This window comes from Pinus tabuliformis, chromosome X (assembly GCF_031772625.1).
Source record: "Pinus tabuliformis cultivar Carrire ecotype Pingquan chromosome X, CPIR1, whole genome shotgun sequence".
In the NCBI taxonomy this organism is placed as follows: Eukaryota; Viridiplantae; Streptophyta; class Pinopsida; order Pinales; family Pinaceae; genus Pinus; species Pinus tabuliformis.
The window spans coordinates 1,286,272,504-1,286,290,407 of NC_142308.1; the positions used below are offsets into that span (position 1 = coordinate 1,286,272,504).

The 17,904-nt window shown below is 34.1% G+C and overlaps 1 protein-coding gene across 1 annotated transcript; it reads left to right on the plus strand.

The window, feature by feature from the left end:
• The first annotated feature begins 9,603 nt into the window (after positions 1–9,603).
• On the plus strand, positions 9,604–17,399 carry LOC149144752 (uncharacterized). The gene is made up of 2 exons (XM_089452260.1): positions 9,604–9,730; positions 16,774–17,399. Exons 1-2 carry the CDS (start codon positions 9,604–9,606, stop codon positions 17,283–17,285), a joined length of 639 nt encoding a protein of 212 aa, XP_089308386.1. The 3' UTR covers positions 17,286–17,399.
• Positions 17,400–17,904: the final 505 nt, after the last annotated feature.

Genomic DNA, 17,904 nt, shown 5'->3' on the forward strand with positions numbered 1-17,904 from the left:
AGTGCCATAATATCAAGCTATCCATGGGAGAATATGTATTGACTAGCCCAATGCTTTCCATTCCAATGGGAGGTGCTGATGTTGTACTAGGAGTCCAATGGCTACAATCCTTGGGTACAATAGCTTTTAATTTTCAAGAACTTTTCATCAAATTTTCTGCGGAAGGAAAGGAAGTTGAATTAAGGGGTATTGCAGGGAAACCAGGAAAGATAATCAGCTCTAATGGCATGACAAAGCTTCTAAAAAAGGAGCAAAGAGGTGTAATTGCACAATTATGTTCGCTAGATGTTTCCACATTGGAATCATCTATTTCTCCAGATCTCCAAAAAGTCCTGGACAATCATTCCAAGGTATTTGAGACTCCCAAAGGTCTCCCACCTATGCGTGATCATGATCATGCTATTCATCTGATTCCAGGAAGTGTTCCTCCAAACATCAGGCCGTACAGATATCCCTATGTCCAAAAAAGTGAAATTGAACGTATGGTTGCAGAAATGCTAGAGGCTGGTATAATTCAACCGAGTCAAAGTTCTTTCTCAGCTCCAGTAGTATTGGTGCACAAGAAGGATGGATCATGGCGCATGTGTCCGGATTATAGGGAGCTCAACAAGCTCACTATTAAAGATAAGTTCCCCATTCCTGTCATTGATGAATTACTGGATGAATTGCATGGATCAATTTACTTCACCAAGTTGGATCTTCGTTCGGGATATCATCAAATCAGAATGAAGATTGAAGACATTCCGAAAACGGCATTTAGAACTCATGAGGGTCATTATGAATTTTTGGTCATGCCTTTTGGCCTTACCAATGCACCTTCAACATTTCAAGGTTTGATGAATTCAATTTTCAAACCATTCCTTAGAAAATTTGTGTTAGTATTTTTTGATGATATACTAATCTACAGCAAGTCTTGGAAGGATCATGTTGAACATGTTGACAGGGTGCTACAACTATTGGAGGAGAAACAATTATATGCAAAAAGATCCAAATGTTTCTTTGGAGTCCAGGAGGTGGAATATTTGGGTCATATTGTATCTCATGAAGGAGTTAAGGTAGACCCTAGCAAAATTAAAGCCATTAAGGAATGGAAAATCCCCACATCCATAAAGCATCTGCGAGGATTTCTTGGGTTGACAGGGTATTATCGCAAGTTTGTTAAGAATTATGGGAGAATAGCAGCACCTCTAACAACATTATTGAAGAAAGATTCATTTTCATGGACTCCGGAAGCAACAAAGGCCTTTGAACATCTTAAAGAGGCAATGTGCCAAGCACCGGTCTTAGCTACACCGGACTTCACAAAAACCTTTATTGTGGAATGTGATGCTTCAGGAAATGGAATTGGTGCTGTTCTAATGCAAGATGAAAGACCCATTGCTTTTGAAAGTCGTCCAATCAAGGGAAAGTTTTTAAGCAAAGCTATTTATGAGAAGGAAATGTTGGCAATACTCCATGCACTTAAGAAATGGCGACCCTACCTAATGGGAAGACACTTCAAGGTAAAAACGGATCATGATAGCCTTAAATACTTTTTAGAACAAAGATTATCCTCTGAAGAGCAACAAAAGTGGGTCACAAAGATGTTGGGTTATGACTTTGAAATCATCTACAAAAAAGGGAAGCAAAATGTGGTGGCAGATGCACTCTCAAGAAAGGATGAGGATGTGGAAGCATTGTTGTGTGCCATTTCTATTATCCAACCAGATTGGATAAACGAAGCAAGGGAGGAATGGAAGAATGACGAAGAAGTGTGGGCACTTATTCGAAAGCTACAACAAGATTCCAGTACTTCTGATACATTTAGCTGGAAAAATGATTCGTTATGGTACAAAGATCGCTTATACCTCTGTAAGAATTCCCAGCTAAAACAAAAGATTCTTATGGAATTGCACACTTCTCCCTTAGGAGGGCACTCAGGATTTTTAAAAACTTACCACAGGGTTAAGAAGGAATTTTTTTGGGATGGCCTTAAATCAGATATTCAAAAGTTTGTGGCGGAATGTTTGGTTTGCCAACAAAATAAAGTTGAAACAATTAAGACACCGGGTCTATTACAACCTTTATCCATTCCAAGCCAACGTTGGGAGGAGGTTTCAATGGATTTTATCACAGGTTTACCCAAGTCTGAGGGAAAGAGTGTCATCATGGTGGTAGTTGACAGACTTACCAAGTATGCACACTTTTGTGCATTATCACATCCATTTAAAGCCAGTACAGTTTCTACTGCATTTATGGAAACAGTTCAAAAGCTACATGGAAACCCAAAGATTATTGTAAGTGACAGAGATCCCATTTTCACTGGAAATTTTTGGACAGAATTATTTTCTTGTCTTGGTACTCAGTTAGCTCATAGCTCATCTTATCATCCTCAATCTGATGGGCAAACTGAGATAGTAAACAAATGTTTGGAAGGATATCTTCGTTGCTTTGTATCTGATAAACAGACACAATGGGTCAAATGGTTGCCTCTGGCTGAATGGTGGTATAACACTTCCTTCCATACAGCAACAAAAATGACCCCATTTATGGCACTTTATGGGTATCAACCACCATCCATCACATCATATTTAAGAGAAAATTCTAAGGTTCAGGCAGTGGAACATCACATCGAACATCAACAACAAGTCCTCCAACTCTTAAAGGATAACCTCGTGTTGGCACAAAATAGAATGAAACAACAGGCAGATCAACATCGCAGTGAAAGAAGTTTTGATGTAGGTGATTGGGTATTCCTACGGCTACAACCATATAAGCAAATGTCCCTAAAGCAAGCTAAGAAGGATAATAAATTATCACCAAAGTATTATGGTCCGTACAAGGTGTTGCAAAAGATTGGTACTATGGCATACAAATTGGAGCTTCCTGCAGCTTCTCGATTGCACCCAGTTTTCCATGTTTCATGTTTAAAGAAGGTTATAGGCGACAAGCTCCCAATTCAAACAATATTGCCAGAACTTGACGAGGAAGGAAAAATTATATTGGAACCGGAAGCAGTCACAGAAACAAGAACTCGACAGCTACGAAATCGATCAATTTCAGAGTATCTTATCAAGTGGAAGAACTTATCCGCTGAAGATTCCACATGGGAGGATGAGAATTTTATGCAGAAGTATCCAGAACTACTCAAGCGTTGAGGACAACACTTTTTTGAAGGAGAGGGGCATGTTGGGTCCCTATAATACTAGTGATTACCCCATTACTATTGTAGTTATACCCCTTATTTATATTGTTGTGCCCCTATTACCCCCATATTGTTATTTTTGTGCCCCATAGAATCCCTCTATTGTTATTTTTGTGGCTTTATATTATTATTGTTAGGTCGGCTGGATTATATTGTGACTCCTTAGACTCCTATATATAGAAAGGAGGTTTTGTCATTTGAATCATCCAAGAATTGTTCATTTATGTAATGTAAAGGAGGTTGCCCCCTCGAAGAGGCTGAATTCTAAGGCGTTGATCTATCTTTTCTATCTTTTCTTGAGCTGGTTTCGTAACACCTGTAGAACCTAGCTACAGAGAAATAAAGCAGAAGATTAGATCTAGATCTAGCCGCAGAATATTGAATAGGTGGTTCGTCTATGAAATTGGTTGTTGCCTTTGATAACCCCACAGTGTGAGACAACAGAGAGTGTCGAAACACAGCATGGGAGTCAAGACCCAGCCATAGAGAAATAAGGCAAAAGATTAGATCTAGATCTAGCCATAGAAGATTAGATCTAGATCTAGATCTAGCCACAGAAGATTAGATCTAGAACCCAGTCGCAAAATCTCAGTAAACCTTTTAATTTGCGAGAAACCCTAATAGGAGAAATCTTTCTTTTAGTACCGAGAATCAAATCCTGCTCCAGATAAAAAATAAATCATTGACTTTCGCTTCAAACAAAAAGAAAATATCACTCGATCCCAGGCTGCCCACGCAAGACAACGATGAACCACTCGATCCGGAGATGCCCATGTAAAATAAAAATAAATAAAAAACAAAATCTTTGCATTCAAAGTGTCACTGGTCAAAACCCTACTTTGACCCTAAATAGATAATAAAAAAAACCTTAAACTAGTCCAGATATTACCGATCTTGGCAGTATTGTAATCTCGAAGTTTGCTTAGCTTTGAAAAGTTCCAAATGTAGCCCTTAACTAAAAGGAGAGTGAATCCCAAATTCCATGTTTAATCTTAAAATGACATATTCCAAGCTAGATTCTGATCTGCACTAAATCATGCCGAAGCCTGGTTGTTGGTAACTGTAAAGGTTGAAGAGAACAAGCTAGCCTGCTCTAAAAAGTAAAAGGTGTGGAAAAAACTAGATTGTTCATCTGGAACAAAGGTGCGGTAAAGATTCACGTTTAATCTTAAAATGACATATTCCAAGCTAGATTTCAATCTGTACTAAATCATGCCGAAGCCTGGTCATTGATAATTGCGAAGGTTGAAGAGAACAAGCTAGTCTGCTCTAAAAAGTCAAAGGTGCGGAAAAAACCAGATTGTTCATCTGGAACAAAGGTGCAGTAAAACAATGACCATCCAAAAAATCCGCAAAGTAGAAAAGAGGGTTTAGATATATGTCAAAACTAATTATAACCTTTGTCCTTTTTGCTTAAATTAAAAAAATGTTATAAAATTAAAATAAAAATTTTTATTGTGAAAGAAGTTATGGTTTTGCACACGTCGTATTAATATGCCATGGTATTAGCAAAATAGAGTGTTTAGATATATGTCAAAACTAATTATAACCTTTTCCCTTTTTGCTTAAATTAAAAAAATGTTATAAAATTAAAGTAAATTAAAATATTTTTATTGTGAAATAAGTTATGGTTTTTGCACACTTCATATTAATAAAATATTTTTATTGTGAAATAAGTTATGGTTTTGCACACGTTGTATTAATATGCCATGGTATTAGCACATGGTATTGTAACAAAATCTATTTACAAGTTAATAATATCTTTGGTAAAGTGGGGGTGAATATCTATGGTTAAGAATATTGTCATATTGTTATAAAATATTGTGATTGTGAAATAAGTTATCATTTTTTGGCATGTGGTATTGATAAACCATGATATTAGCCCATGTTATTGTAACAAAGTCTATTCACAAGTTCATAATATCAATGGTAAAGTGGCGGTAAATATCCATGATTAAGAATCTCGTTATATTGTTATAAAATATTTTCATTGTGAAATAAGTTATGTTTTTTAGGCATGTTGTATTGATAAGCCATGGTATTGGCCCATGGTATTGTAACAAAGCCTTATTTTTATAAGTTAATAATTTCCACTGTAAAGTGGGGGTGAATATTTAAGAATCATGTCTTATTGTTATAAAATATTTTGGTTGTGAAATAAGTTACGGTTTTTGGGCATGCGGTATTGATAAGCCATTTTATAGTGTAGCAAGGCCTATTCACAAGTTAATAAAAAAGTCAAAATATAACAACTTGAATTTTATTATTTTTATTAGTTTACCTTACATTATTAATTCACCCAACATTTAATTGAATTTAATTATTTCTATTACTTTACTTTATATTATTAATTGACCCAACATTTAAATGTTTGAATTCATCGCCCATCACTTTTTTTTTTTTTTAATTAAACCAACCTTTAGAATTGTTCTTTTTTTAATTAAACCAACATTTAGAATTGTTTACGTACTTACATTACACCTACACATCTACTCTATAGTCGGTTCACTTTTAATTTTGTTTACGTACTTACATTACACCTACACATCTACTCTATACTGGGTTGATTTTTAATTTTAGTTTTTTTAATTACGCTGACATTTAGAATTATTTACATACTTACATTACACTACACATCTACTCTATACTCAGTTGTAGAGCGCTTCTTGGAGCAATTACAAAGAATCGCAAATTACATTTCACATATAAGTCACATTTGTCTGATATGGTCTCAATGGAACTTCTACCTAATCTGAAATCTCACAGAACGTACTCTTTTTCCACCACAATCTTCAAGCTTCCCAATTGACTCATTTAAGATGCAATTATCTTCGACCATCATTGAGGAACTTGTAAGATCAACAATATTGACATACTCGGCTCATCAAGGCTTCCACGATAAAATATGTCAAGTAATGAACCACCTATGGACCTACCACCATTTGTTGGATATTTCACTTTCAGTTATCCATTAAAACTTGACATGTCTAACACACAAGAATTTCATATTATACCCTCTAGCCATTATTCAGGGGTTTTCGAGTGCCAAGAACAACTAACCATAACAATATGTAAACACAATCAAAATAGTGACATGTTCAAGGGTTTCTGATGCCAAAAATCACTATTTTGGATTCTGTTACATTGCTCAATAATTCATTTTGCACTTTTTACCAAACAAAAAATATACAAAACTTCCATGTCATTTGTTAGAGTCAAAAATTCTAACAAAACTTCATATTGAGGTCACAAATCTCAATATTATTATGTATTTTAAACTCTAAGACACTTCATTTTGTCAATGCAACTTCAAGCATTGATTCCAGTCAACATGGGAGAAGTAAACACCATAGTCAACTTGTTTACAAAATTTCAAATCTCCCTCATACTTTGAATTAGAAAGCACCTATTTATGGAATAATAATTCTCACTCTTTCTCTCACTATATATGTCTCATGTAAAAATGTTTTACTCAACACACATATTGAAATATTTGATGTATAACCCTTATTAAACTTTTCTTTATTATTTTTATTTTTTAAATCTTATATATCAACTCCATCTTAAAATTGAAATAAATTACAGGTCTCCTTAGTAGTCGGAAGTGTGATATATAAGAATATTTTTAACTTAAATTACTTTGTTTTTCTTTAATATGGACATTGAAATATTTTGTTTATGATTGACAATAATTTTTTTGATTATATATATATATATATATATATATATATATATATATATATATATATAATAGTGAAGAAAATCAATAATATTATTTTCCGTCAATTCCATATTAAATAGTGAAGAAAGTACATTTCTCCCTTATTGTAAAAAGTAAATTACTTTTTCTACTTTCAATTAATTTATCTCTTTATACAAAGTTAATGTGAAATTAAGGTGGAAATTAAAGTATTTTATTTATGGTCCACATCAATTTTTTGGTTATTTATAATTTTAATTTGTTAATATAAGTATTACTTTATTATTTTTAAATATAACGTTACGACAACATCTCTCAGTTATTGAACTACACAATATTATGACTAGAAATTGCACCAAATGTTGCAATGGAAACACCATAAGGTATATATTCGAGAAGAATTGTGACATATAAAGAAGCAACTAATTGATTTGAAAAAGGTCTATGTCCAAGTAGGTGCCAGGAGAAGCTAGACTCACTAAAACCAAGAACATCCATCAAATGATTCAATTCCATGAAGTGAAAGGGCTCTATGAAGATGTATCCCCTCAAGTTGTTCTAATGCTGCAAGAAACCAGCTAAAAATCTCCATCAATGTGATAAAAATGAGTGTAAAAATCCATACAATATGAGGTGTAGCACACATAATCTCCTGACCTATAGCCTTATCCTTGAGAATCAAGCTACTCAAGATAACAACCTTCAACAAAGTTGTAGAACACCTCCATTGGTTGAACTTAACAATGAATTCCACCCAACTTTAAGCTACAACATGATAAGAAGAAAGAAGAACATGGTGATTCAGAAATGAGGGCATGGCCATTAAATAAGAACATGGGTAATCATCATCTGCAGTTAGGTTTCTTCACGTTTAATATTGTATAATACCTCTTCCATAACTTTTCCAAGGAAATGCTAGCGAGCTAGATTCACCAAAAATAAGCGTCATTTTTGAATTTACTCAAAAAATGAATCTGAGACGATTCTAGCTGCTTCCATGGACCTAGACTTTAGATCAATCTCTAGTTTGATACTGGGAATAATTCCACAATTCTGCTAATACTCACAACATTCACAACCAATTACATTTGTTAACCAGAGGAGCTTTGTACTAACAATAATGTAACCAAAAATAGATGCTTCAATGGCAAATGAACCTCCCAAATAGTAGGAACTTATAGATCTCATAAATAACATGCTTCAGAAGTTTGTCCAATGAATATAGACTTACTATGGCCTCTAGACCACAAGGAAAATGCCAACTCCAAAAATATTGTGAGCTCATTGTATTTGACAAATATTAATATCTTTACATTGAACAAATCAAATTTGTCATGCATAGCTTCTCTTGAAATATTCTACACACAACCTTAAATAACTATGCCCGAAATACCGTCTAGGTTAGTATCATCTGATCATAGTACAAAATTCATAGAATATTTGGTGGGCATGCATAATTGCAACCTGTAGTCCAAGAGGCTTACACTGTTGTAGGTGGTAGATTGCTTGTGACTTGGTATCCAGACGAGTTTGTTGACAATGTTAACATGACCAACATGACCATGAGGGCAGATCCTACCATAAGTTACCCTGGCAGGACTTATAGATTCTATACAAGACAAATTTCCTTCGCCTTCAAATATGGAATGAGCTACACAAGCTTCGAATCACTGTAGTCCATGCACCCTAACTCATCTCTATTCCTCTGGATGGAAAATACAAATGTTCTCCCAAAAAACATGAATCTTATGACGCTGTCAGCGTGACTAACAATAAATGTGAGAACATGTCCCTGCAAGTTGATGTTGATGTAATAATGTTGGTAACAGAGATGACATACATGTATTGTTTCTCTTCTCTACAGCCCATCCCCCAAAGAAGCAACTAATTCATCTCAAAAAGGTTTATGTCGAAGCAAGTGCAGGAAGAAGCCAAAGTCACTGAAACCAAGAACATCCATCAAATGATCCAATGCCATGAAGAGAAAGGGATCTATGAAGATGTATCCTTTCAAGTTGTTCCAATGCTCCAAGAAACCTGCTAAAAATCTCCATCAGTGTGAAAATCCATACAATATGAGGTGTAACACACATAATCTCCAGCCTATAGCCTTATAAGTGTGAAATAAGGACAATTCTAAGTTTACGGAATATTATAGGGATTAAGACAATTGATTCTAGCCCTATTGCATAATATAGTGATCATCTAGATTGCTGCGGGAGTTGTTTAAGGAAGATGTCGAAATTGAGGTAGGATGGGTATCCTTTAGAACTAGAACAAGATCCCAATGGCTATCAGAATCTAAGATTTATGATCGAACTATTGAAATTGCTAAGATGTTAGTCTACCAAGGCCTTACTTCCTTACAAATAATAAGCACAAATCTATTATTTCAAAAAACCCTAAATTGCAATACACAATGGTTTCCTACTTTTAAGAGATGATTTTTTTCACTCCTCCAAATGATCACCCCTAACAATGAGTCGAATTGGTCCTTATATAGGCCAATTAGCCCTTTTTTACATTAAAACAACAAAGAATTTTGAAACAAATTGTATTAGGAAAGTTGCCTCTTACTTTGTTCTTTAGTGAATCGTCTTTTATCTTCCATGCTGCCTTTGCTGATGTATTTTATATTGTCTATTGTCTCTTTGAGATCCTTGCTACATTGTAGTAGGTTGTCGAGGTCTTGGCTGTATTTGAAATTGTTGCTGCAGCTATGCTTGTTGTTGTAACCATTCTGGTGCAAGCTGTGACTACTGAGAGGGCTGAGCAGGTTGGGCAGGTTGCTGAGAGACAGCCTGAGAGGATGTTGATTCTTGAGGCTACTGCATCAATTGAGCCAGGTGGACTATTATTCTACCTTGGAGTTAAAGACAAACAACCTGTGAGGGACTTCCATGTTGTCACCCTTCAATAACTTCTTGGTTTTCTTCCAATAATACCCATCCATGAGATTTTAGTTTTTCCTTCTCGATGAACATTGTCATTGGCATGACATGTTATGCGATTGGACCAGATACCAAAGGAATAATGATAAAGAAGACTACCACCAGCCTAGACCAAAAATAAAAAATGTGCTAGAACAATACTTAAAATGTCTGGACTAGCACATAGTTTGATTTTAAGCATAAAATTAATGAATTAGATCTTGGACACCACAAAGTATATGCATTTAAACTATATCGGAAAAAGGGTCCATGCCATAGATGTTGACCCTAAAAAAGGCCACATCCCACAGGTCGTCATGGTTAGATAAATTTCAGTTTCATTTAGCTAAGAATTGCAATTAAATGGCCTTGAAGATTGAGTAGATTGAGTTCACAATATAAAATTTAAAGAAATAATTCCCTGCTCTATTTTGCATATACAGGCAAAAGAAAAAACATTCAACAAATACTTTAAGCAATAAATCCATCACTCAAAAAATATGAAATAAAATAATTTTAGCAGCTAGGAGTGCTCAGAATCATCAGACCCTACAACGAAAAATCACACCAAAGATGTTTCCAAATGGATGGAAAAATGGGTTATAGAATTGGAGTGTCTAAATGATGGACATGGAATAACAATAGCACATTTCAATACATGAGAATAATATTCTATTAAAAAGGAAAGGAGAATATCATCAATTGCATCCTAGTACCAGTACCGTGATGTTCTCTTTGCAAACTTGCTAGTCAGGATGTAGAAGAACAAGTAAAACATCCTTGCTTTTAGAACAAATTCTTACCAGTTTAGAAGTGATAATTGCAGATAGACATTTTGAAAAACAATATGGGAGAAAATGATTTGTAAATATTGTGACTCAAGTAAATTTTGAGTATCAACAACATACAATAAGGAGATATTTAACATATGACGAAACTAGAGAAAACATACTTGTATCACACATCCCATAAGCTAAAAAAAGCTTGACAATTAAAAAACCAATACACACTAGAAATTCATTATAAAAATCCTCACACTTGGAAGGAAATTGAACCTTTTAATGCAAGATAGATTATTTGTACCATGTCCAATAAACCAATTAGAATGATATGATGTTAAATATTCAATTCCAATGAAGTTCATGATACTATGATTTGTAACATATAGGTTTGACTCTGAGTTTGAGATCGTCAAGTTCAAGGCTTCAACTTAGTGGACACCCATGTTCTTATTGTGCCCTGGGAGGTCTGCATGCGCTTCTAAAATATTTCGGTCACAACTGTACTAGTGACCTAGGAAACTCTTTAAATCACCGCGGCTCTAAGGGCACTTAATAATAAAATTCCATTAATTCTTCTCTGCATGCACTGAATGACAAATAAACCCTACCCAAGGAAAATAAAAATAGTCCTTAGACTTATCAATACACAAGGATCTATATGGCTAAGAGACAAATCATAACTTGACAGAGAACTAAAGGAAATAAGAATTGGATGGGAAGTAATGATCAAATATCCATACCCAGGGCAATGTAGGTTCATAATAATCATTGCAGTTAAGTTTAATCCTGGATTGTCTTCAAAACATTGAACAGTATACAACTATTCTACTCTAGAAACATGCCAGTAAATCTCTCTCCAGAATTCAAACATTTTGTAGGCAAATTCAACCTGAAAGTTCCAAATGCATATTCATAGAAAAATCCAAAATTGATCTCATCAAATTACCTCTGTATCAAAATCTGATGATGAAACTAAAGAAAAATTGGGCATGGACATCCTCATCGAACTAATGTCTCCACCTCTCATGGCATCCATTATGTGTACCCTCAAGTTCAGTGTTTCAAGCCCAAGTGGACAAATTGTCTTCACCTTGAGAGATGGAATGAGCTACATAAGCTTCAACATCACTATAGTCCATGCACCCAAACTTATCTTTGTTCATCTGGATGGAAAATACAATTGTTCTCCCACAAAACCAGAATCCTGTGAGAGTGTTAGCATGACTAACACTAAATGTGAGAACATGTCCCTGCAAGTTGATGTTGATGTAATAACATTGGTAACAGAGATGTCAGGGATGTATTGTTTCTCTTCTCTACAGCCCATGCCCCAAATAAGCAACTGATTGATTTCAAAAAGGTCTATGTCCAAGCAGGTGCTAGGAGAAGCTAGGCTAAATGAAACCAAGAACATCCATCAAATGATCCAAGCCATGTAGAGAAAGGGCTCTATGAAGATGTATCCCGTTAGGTTGTTCCAATGCTCCAAGAAACCAGCTAAAAATCTGCATCAATTTGATAAACAACAGTGTGAAAATCCATACAATATGAAGTGTAACACACATAATGTCCACCCTATAGCCTTGTTAATAGTAACTATGAAATAAAGATAGTTATGAGTTTATCGAATATTACAGGCATTAAGACAATTGATTCTAGCCCTAGTTTGAGGTTTGGAGCGAAAAAAACAGGCCCCTGTAAACAAAACATCCAATTTTGTTATTATGGTTGCAACACGTTTTTCTCAGACTTGGTCCAAGTCTCTGTATTATTGCTATCTCTTGCCCCCACATTTGACTCTATTTCTTTTCTGATTAGGCTGCAGATTTAGTTTGTTTGCTTGCCTGACCTAGACCTTACAGTTATTGATACTGGCTTGTTCTATTTTGTCCTATTTTTACATGTTTTATGGCCATATCTATACATTTTTGCCTTCAATATTGATTTTTTTTGTGTGGTCCACTCGAGAAAGATTAGTTTGTACTGTTCTATTGTATTCCATAACATTAGGACCATATAAAGAGAACTTTGTTAGTACGTTTCTATGCATTGTTGAATTGAGGCTTTTGTGATCCATAAAAGTTTTAAGAAGAACTTCGGCGTAAATCACATGTAGAAAGACCTTTGTCAACCAGTGTGGTTCATCGTCAGGACAAGTTGAAGAAACAGATTCAGCTTTGCATGTTAAATAGTCAGAGCAGAGCCTCCAACGGCTATCTAGACCAATGACTAATTTTGACTAAGGGACCAGAGTCATAAAGTCAAATATATAGTTTAAAGAAAGTTATATTCGGTGACCATACCCTTAATATAAATATATTTTTTTTAATAAATAAAATAATTTAAATTGGTGCTTAAGTTAATAGTTAATTAAAAGTTATCATTTAATAATTAAAAATTGAAATTAAATAAGATTTAGTTGTATGGAAGACCTTTCTTTCAATAAAAATATATATAAGGTACTTTTAAAATAATAGTTACTCAGAATAAATATATATTATAACAAAAAAAAATAAAAATAAAAATAAATAATAATAATAATAATAATAATAATAATAATAATAAATAAATATATAAATAAATAAATTTAATTAAGAACTTAGCTATTAAAGGTAAAAGTTAGTTTAAAAAAAAATAAAAATCAATAAATAAATAAATAAAATAAAATAAAATAAAATAAAATAAATAAATAACTAAATAATTAAAGAATAAATAAATAAATAAAATAAATAAATAAATAAATAAAATTAAGAATAAATAAATAAATAAATAATGATAAAAATACAAGTAAAAAAAAGGAGAAGGACAGGAAAAAGCCAATAAAAACCACAGAGCAAGAAGGATAAATCCTAGGAGGAAGCAAGGTTCCAGGGGAGCAACGAAAGCTTGAAAAAGATAAAAAAAACGAGGGGGGGGGCGGGAAGGAAACGAAAGACTAGCATGAAAGGGCAGGGATCCAACAGCTACTGATCTTCCAGCCATCATCTCTATTGAGATTGTTGGGCCTTCTATGCATCTGACATATTGTCCTACCTTCAACATGAAATGGTTAGATTAGTTTGTACTGTTCAATTGTATTCCATAACGTTAGGACCATATAAAGAGAACTCCATTAGTACATTTCTATGCATCTGACATATTGTCCTACCTTCAACATAAAATTGTTTCTTAGAATCTATTTGGATTTGTTTTTGCACCATAGGGAGATAAGAGAGGGGGTTCCACTACTTGGAGAAAACTCTCTCCAGGCATATGTTTTTCTTGTTGATAAAGAAAAAAATCTATTGTTCCATGTTGATCATGTTACAATTTCTCTTTCACAGTCCCCACTCAACTTGCCCAATCTTTTACGGCTCAAGTTTGGGTTTGTATTCATATAATTGAGTGAGATTATACACATGTTCAACTCTAATTTAATACGTCTTGGCACTCTTACCATTTTACAAATTTAGTGGACTTAATGGTTAATAATACATGTTTCTTCTTGAAAGGTCATAGGCTCAAATCTAGAGTGGGGTATAATATGTACATTTTCATAGACTTTAGTAGTCAAATCACCGTGAAGAGACAATCCCCTTATTCGATAAACAAAAGAGTCTCATACACCAATTTGGTATCTCGAATAGCTATGACCTTAAAATTAAACCATTATTACTATAGTATTGCGTCATCCAAATTGTTTCACATACTATTTTACATAATAACATTGCAATACATTGGTATTACAAGTTTCTTTGTTATTGAAAAAACTATAGTGATAGTGATGAAACACCTTTGTTTCTTTTGCATAAGATCTAATATTCTTTCTTCATTTTATCATAGATTTAAGAATTACTCTTCCCAAATTGTGTTTCCACTTTCCTAGCCCCTCCACAATCCCCGTTTGCAAACTCAAAGGTTGGGTTGTGGATCATTGGACCACACTGATAACACTAATTAAGAGTTATATTTTGTGAATGTACTTGACAACTTTGGCTCATCCGACATTTTTACATAATATTTAAGTCTTAAGAAGAAGAGAAGGATGCAGGTCGTTAAAGTTTCAACAGCCAAATGAAACAACTTACCATTTTGTTGTATTAATTTCACAGAGAAATTTCACTTCGAAAACATTAAATTTCCAAAAACTTCCAAACGAATGCCCATAGTGTTTCTCACAAAAACATTTAACAAAACCTAAATATATGACAAAATAATATCTTTAATTTGATCCCAAAGGACCTACCCTATTGCTTAAATGAAGCTAAAATTAGAAAGGGTATTTTTCACTGTACATGTTCCAGCAGTACAAAGCTGAAAATTTAATTTGAAGAACACAACTGTTACACTAACAAAATCTATTTAGTAAAATAGTGAGAGTTAACATCCTACATACTTGGCATAATTGTAGAAACTCTCTTGGAAGTAAATGCATGAGATGTGACCTAGGATCACATAAGTACACCAATCTCAAACAACCTGTGTGTTGTAATTACAGGCCATTACGAATTCATATTTGTTATCCTATGAGAAGAGTGATTATTAGACGAAAACAATTAAAATGATAAACCAATCCAATATCTGATTCAAATGAGCAATTTTTGTTTACAAGCGAGAATCAGATTACAATGAAAATAAGTGCATGAAATGAAGCACCATCATTGGAAGTAAGAAATTACAAAAGAAACTAGGAAAAAATTTCAGAATAAAGCACTTTGAGTCTCTAGATTTAAGGTCACAAATGATCAATTAATTTTCTCGTGAGACTACCCCTGCTTTGATTTGGCTTGAACAAAATGTCTGAGACACAAGGCATACAAAAGCTCCATTGTTATGTTGTGTTGTGATGATAGCTTCGTCGTAAAATCTTGGAGGACTCCCACTTTTGAAGATTATTCATGTTAGCCAATCTGGATGAAGTTTGCTCAGTCATTGCCAAATCTAGAGCAACCATCACTTTAGATTCCACACTTGAAGACTGATCCATGTGACCTTACCATAAAATAGAATTTGTTTATTGGGCAATATCCCATCATATCTGCCATAGCTTGCATTAGTGTCTAGTTTTTCGTTTTTCCACACTTGAAGACTGATCCATGTGACCCTACCATAAAATAGAATTTGTTTATTGGGCAATATCCCATCATATCTGCCATAGCTTGCATTAGTGTCTAGTTTTTCGTTTCTCGAGACAAGATGAGACAAGATGAGTAGAAGCTTCATCTCTTTTCTCTATTTGCAAGAGACAGGGGAGCATTATTCTTCCTTGGATTTAAATGAAAATAACATGTGAGGTACTTCCATGTTGTAACCCTTACATAACTTCTTGGTATTCTTGCAATAATACCCATATGTGATATTTTAGTTTTTCCTTCTGGATGAACATTGTTGTTGGCATGACATGTTCTACGATTGGACTGAATACTAATGGGGTTTCTAAGTGTGGTTATTTTATCAGGAAGAATGATAAAGAAGGCTGCCGTCAGCCCAAACCAAAAATAAAAAATTTGTTAGAACAATACTTACAATGTCTTGACTCGACATACTTGGATTTTAAGCATAAAATTAATGAATCAGATCTTGGACATCACAAAGTATATGCATTTAAAATATACTGGAAAAAGGTTCCACGCCATAAATGTTTACCCTAAAAAAGGCCACATCCCATAGGGTGTCATGGTCAGATAACTTTCAGTGTCATTTAGCTAAGATTTGCAGTTAAATGGTCTTGAAGATTGAGCAGATTGAGTTCACATTATAAAATTTAAGGAAATAATGCCCTGCTCTATTTTGCAGATACCGAAAAAGGAAAAAACATTCAACAAATACTTTGAGCCATAAATCCATCATTCAAAAACTAGGAAATAAACCCGTTTTAGCAGCTAGTAGTGCTCAGAATCATCAGACTCTACAACCAAAAATCACACCAAATATGTTTCCAAATGGATGGAAAAATGGGTTATAGAATTTGAGTGCCTAAATGATGGACATGAATAGCAATAACACATTTCAAGACATGAGAAGAAGATGTCATTAAAAAGGAAATATCATCATTTGTAGCCTAGTACCAGTACCGCCATTTTCTCTTTGCAGCATTGCTAGTCAGGATGCAAAAGAACAAGTAAAACATCCTTTCTTTCAGAACAAATTCTTATCAGTTCAGAAGTGTTCTTATCAGTTCAGAAGTGATAATTGCAGATAAACATTTTGAAAATCAATATGGGAGAAAGATACAAACAGCCGGCGATGAGAGCAGTGAAGGCGAAACAAGATTGCACAAGACTGGTAAAACCAGACCAGTGCTGGTTAATGGCAAGCAGAAAGGGTGCAAGAAAATCTTAGTACTGTACACTAACTTTGGGAAGCACAAGAAACCCGAGGAAACAAATTGGGTGATGCATCAATATCATTTGGGTTCACAGGAAGAAGAGAAGGAAGGGGAGCTGGTGGTTTCCAAGATCTTCTATCAGACACAGCCGAGGCAATGCAATTGGGAAAAGGTTACAGATGGCGGGGATACGCACAGGGTTAGTGTCACAGAAGGAACTCAAGTTTCAGAGAGATGCACAGCTGGAGAAACTGTTAGTTCCACTGCCAGGCATATTTATAATCACTTGGAACAGCAAACGAAAATCACCCACCGTTCCTATGATTTATCTCTAGGCCAATCCAGATTAGAAGATAGTGATCGGGTGAGCATTTCTGAATAACTTAACCCTGAAAACCAGAAACAGCACCTAAGGAGACTGGTTTTTGGTAGAAAAGCATTCCAAAATCTTAAATAATGATACCACCTCCATGATTTGATCTTCATGCGGGTAAAAGATTGGAATGGAGATTCCTTTATGGGAAAAATCCTTTTTGTAACTGAGAAAAGCCTTGAGATTTGCTTAAAATTTGGGGATTTTTTTCACCCAAGCCAGGTTTCTGGGCCTTCTGGTACATTGCAAAAGGTTTAAGATTTGATGTCTTCTGACTCAAATCAAGATTTTATTTGTTTACTCAAATTTTAACCATTTTTTAACCCAATTAGATATGTGTTTACAGCGATCACTCAGATGACGATGGGCTAGCTTTAAAGCGGCACGTAAGAACTTATATTACAAAGGAATTCATAATATTATTAGTTTGGTCGAAATGCTGCAAAGGCGGTCATACTTTTATTAATTTGGTCAATATTTATTTATTTATTTTTAATTTGGTCAATATTATTAATTTTTTTTAATAAATTTTATTTAAGTTTCGCTAAAAAATTATGTTTAAGTTATATATATATATATATATATATATAATTTAAAATAAAATTTAAATAATAAAAAATATATAATT

Bases quoted from the DNA above. Each gene is read 5' to 3' on its own strand.
- LOC149144752 (XM_089452260.1), top strand. From the start codon at position 9,604: ATGCTTGTTGTTGTAACCATTCTGGTGCAAGCTGTGACTACTGAGAGG. The intron at 9,731-16,773 runs GTGGACTATTAT...TGATAATTGCAG, and splicing joins TACTGCATCAATTGAGCCAG to ATAAACATTTTGAAAATCAA.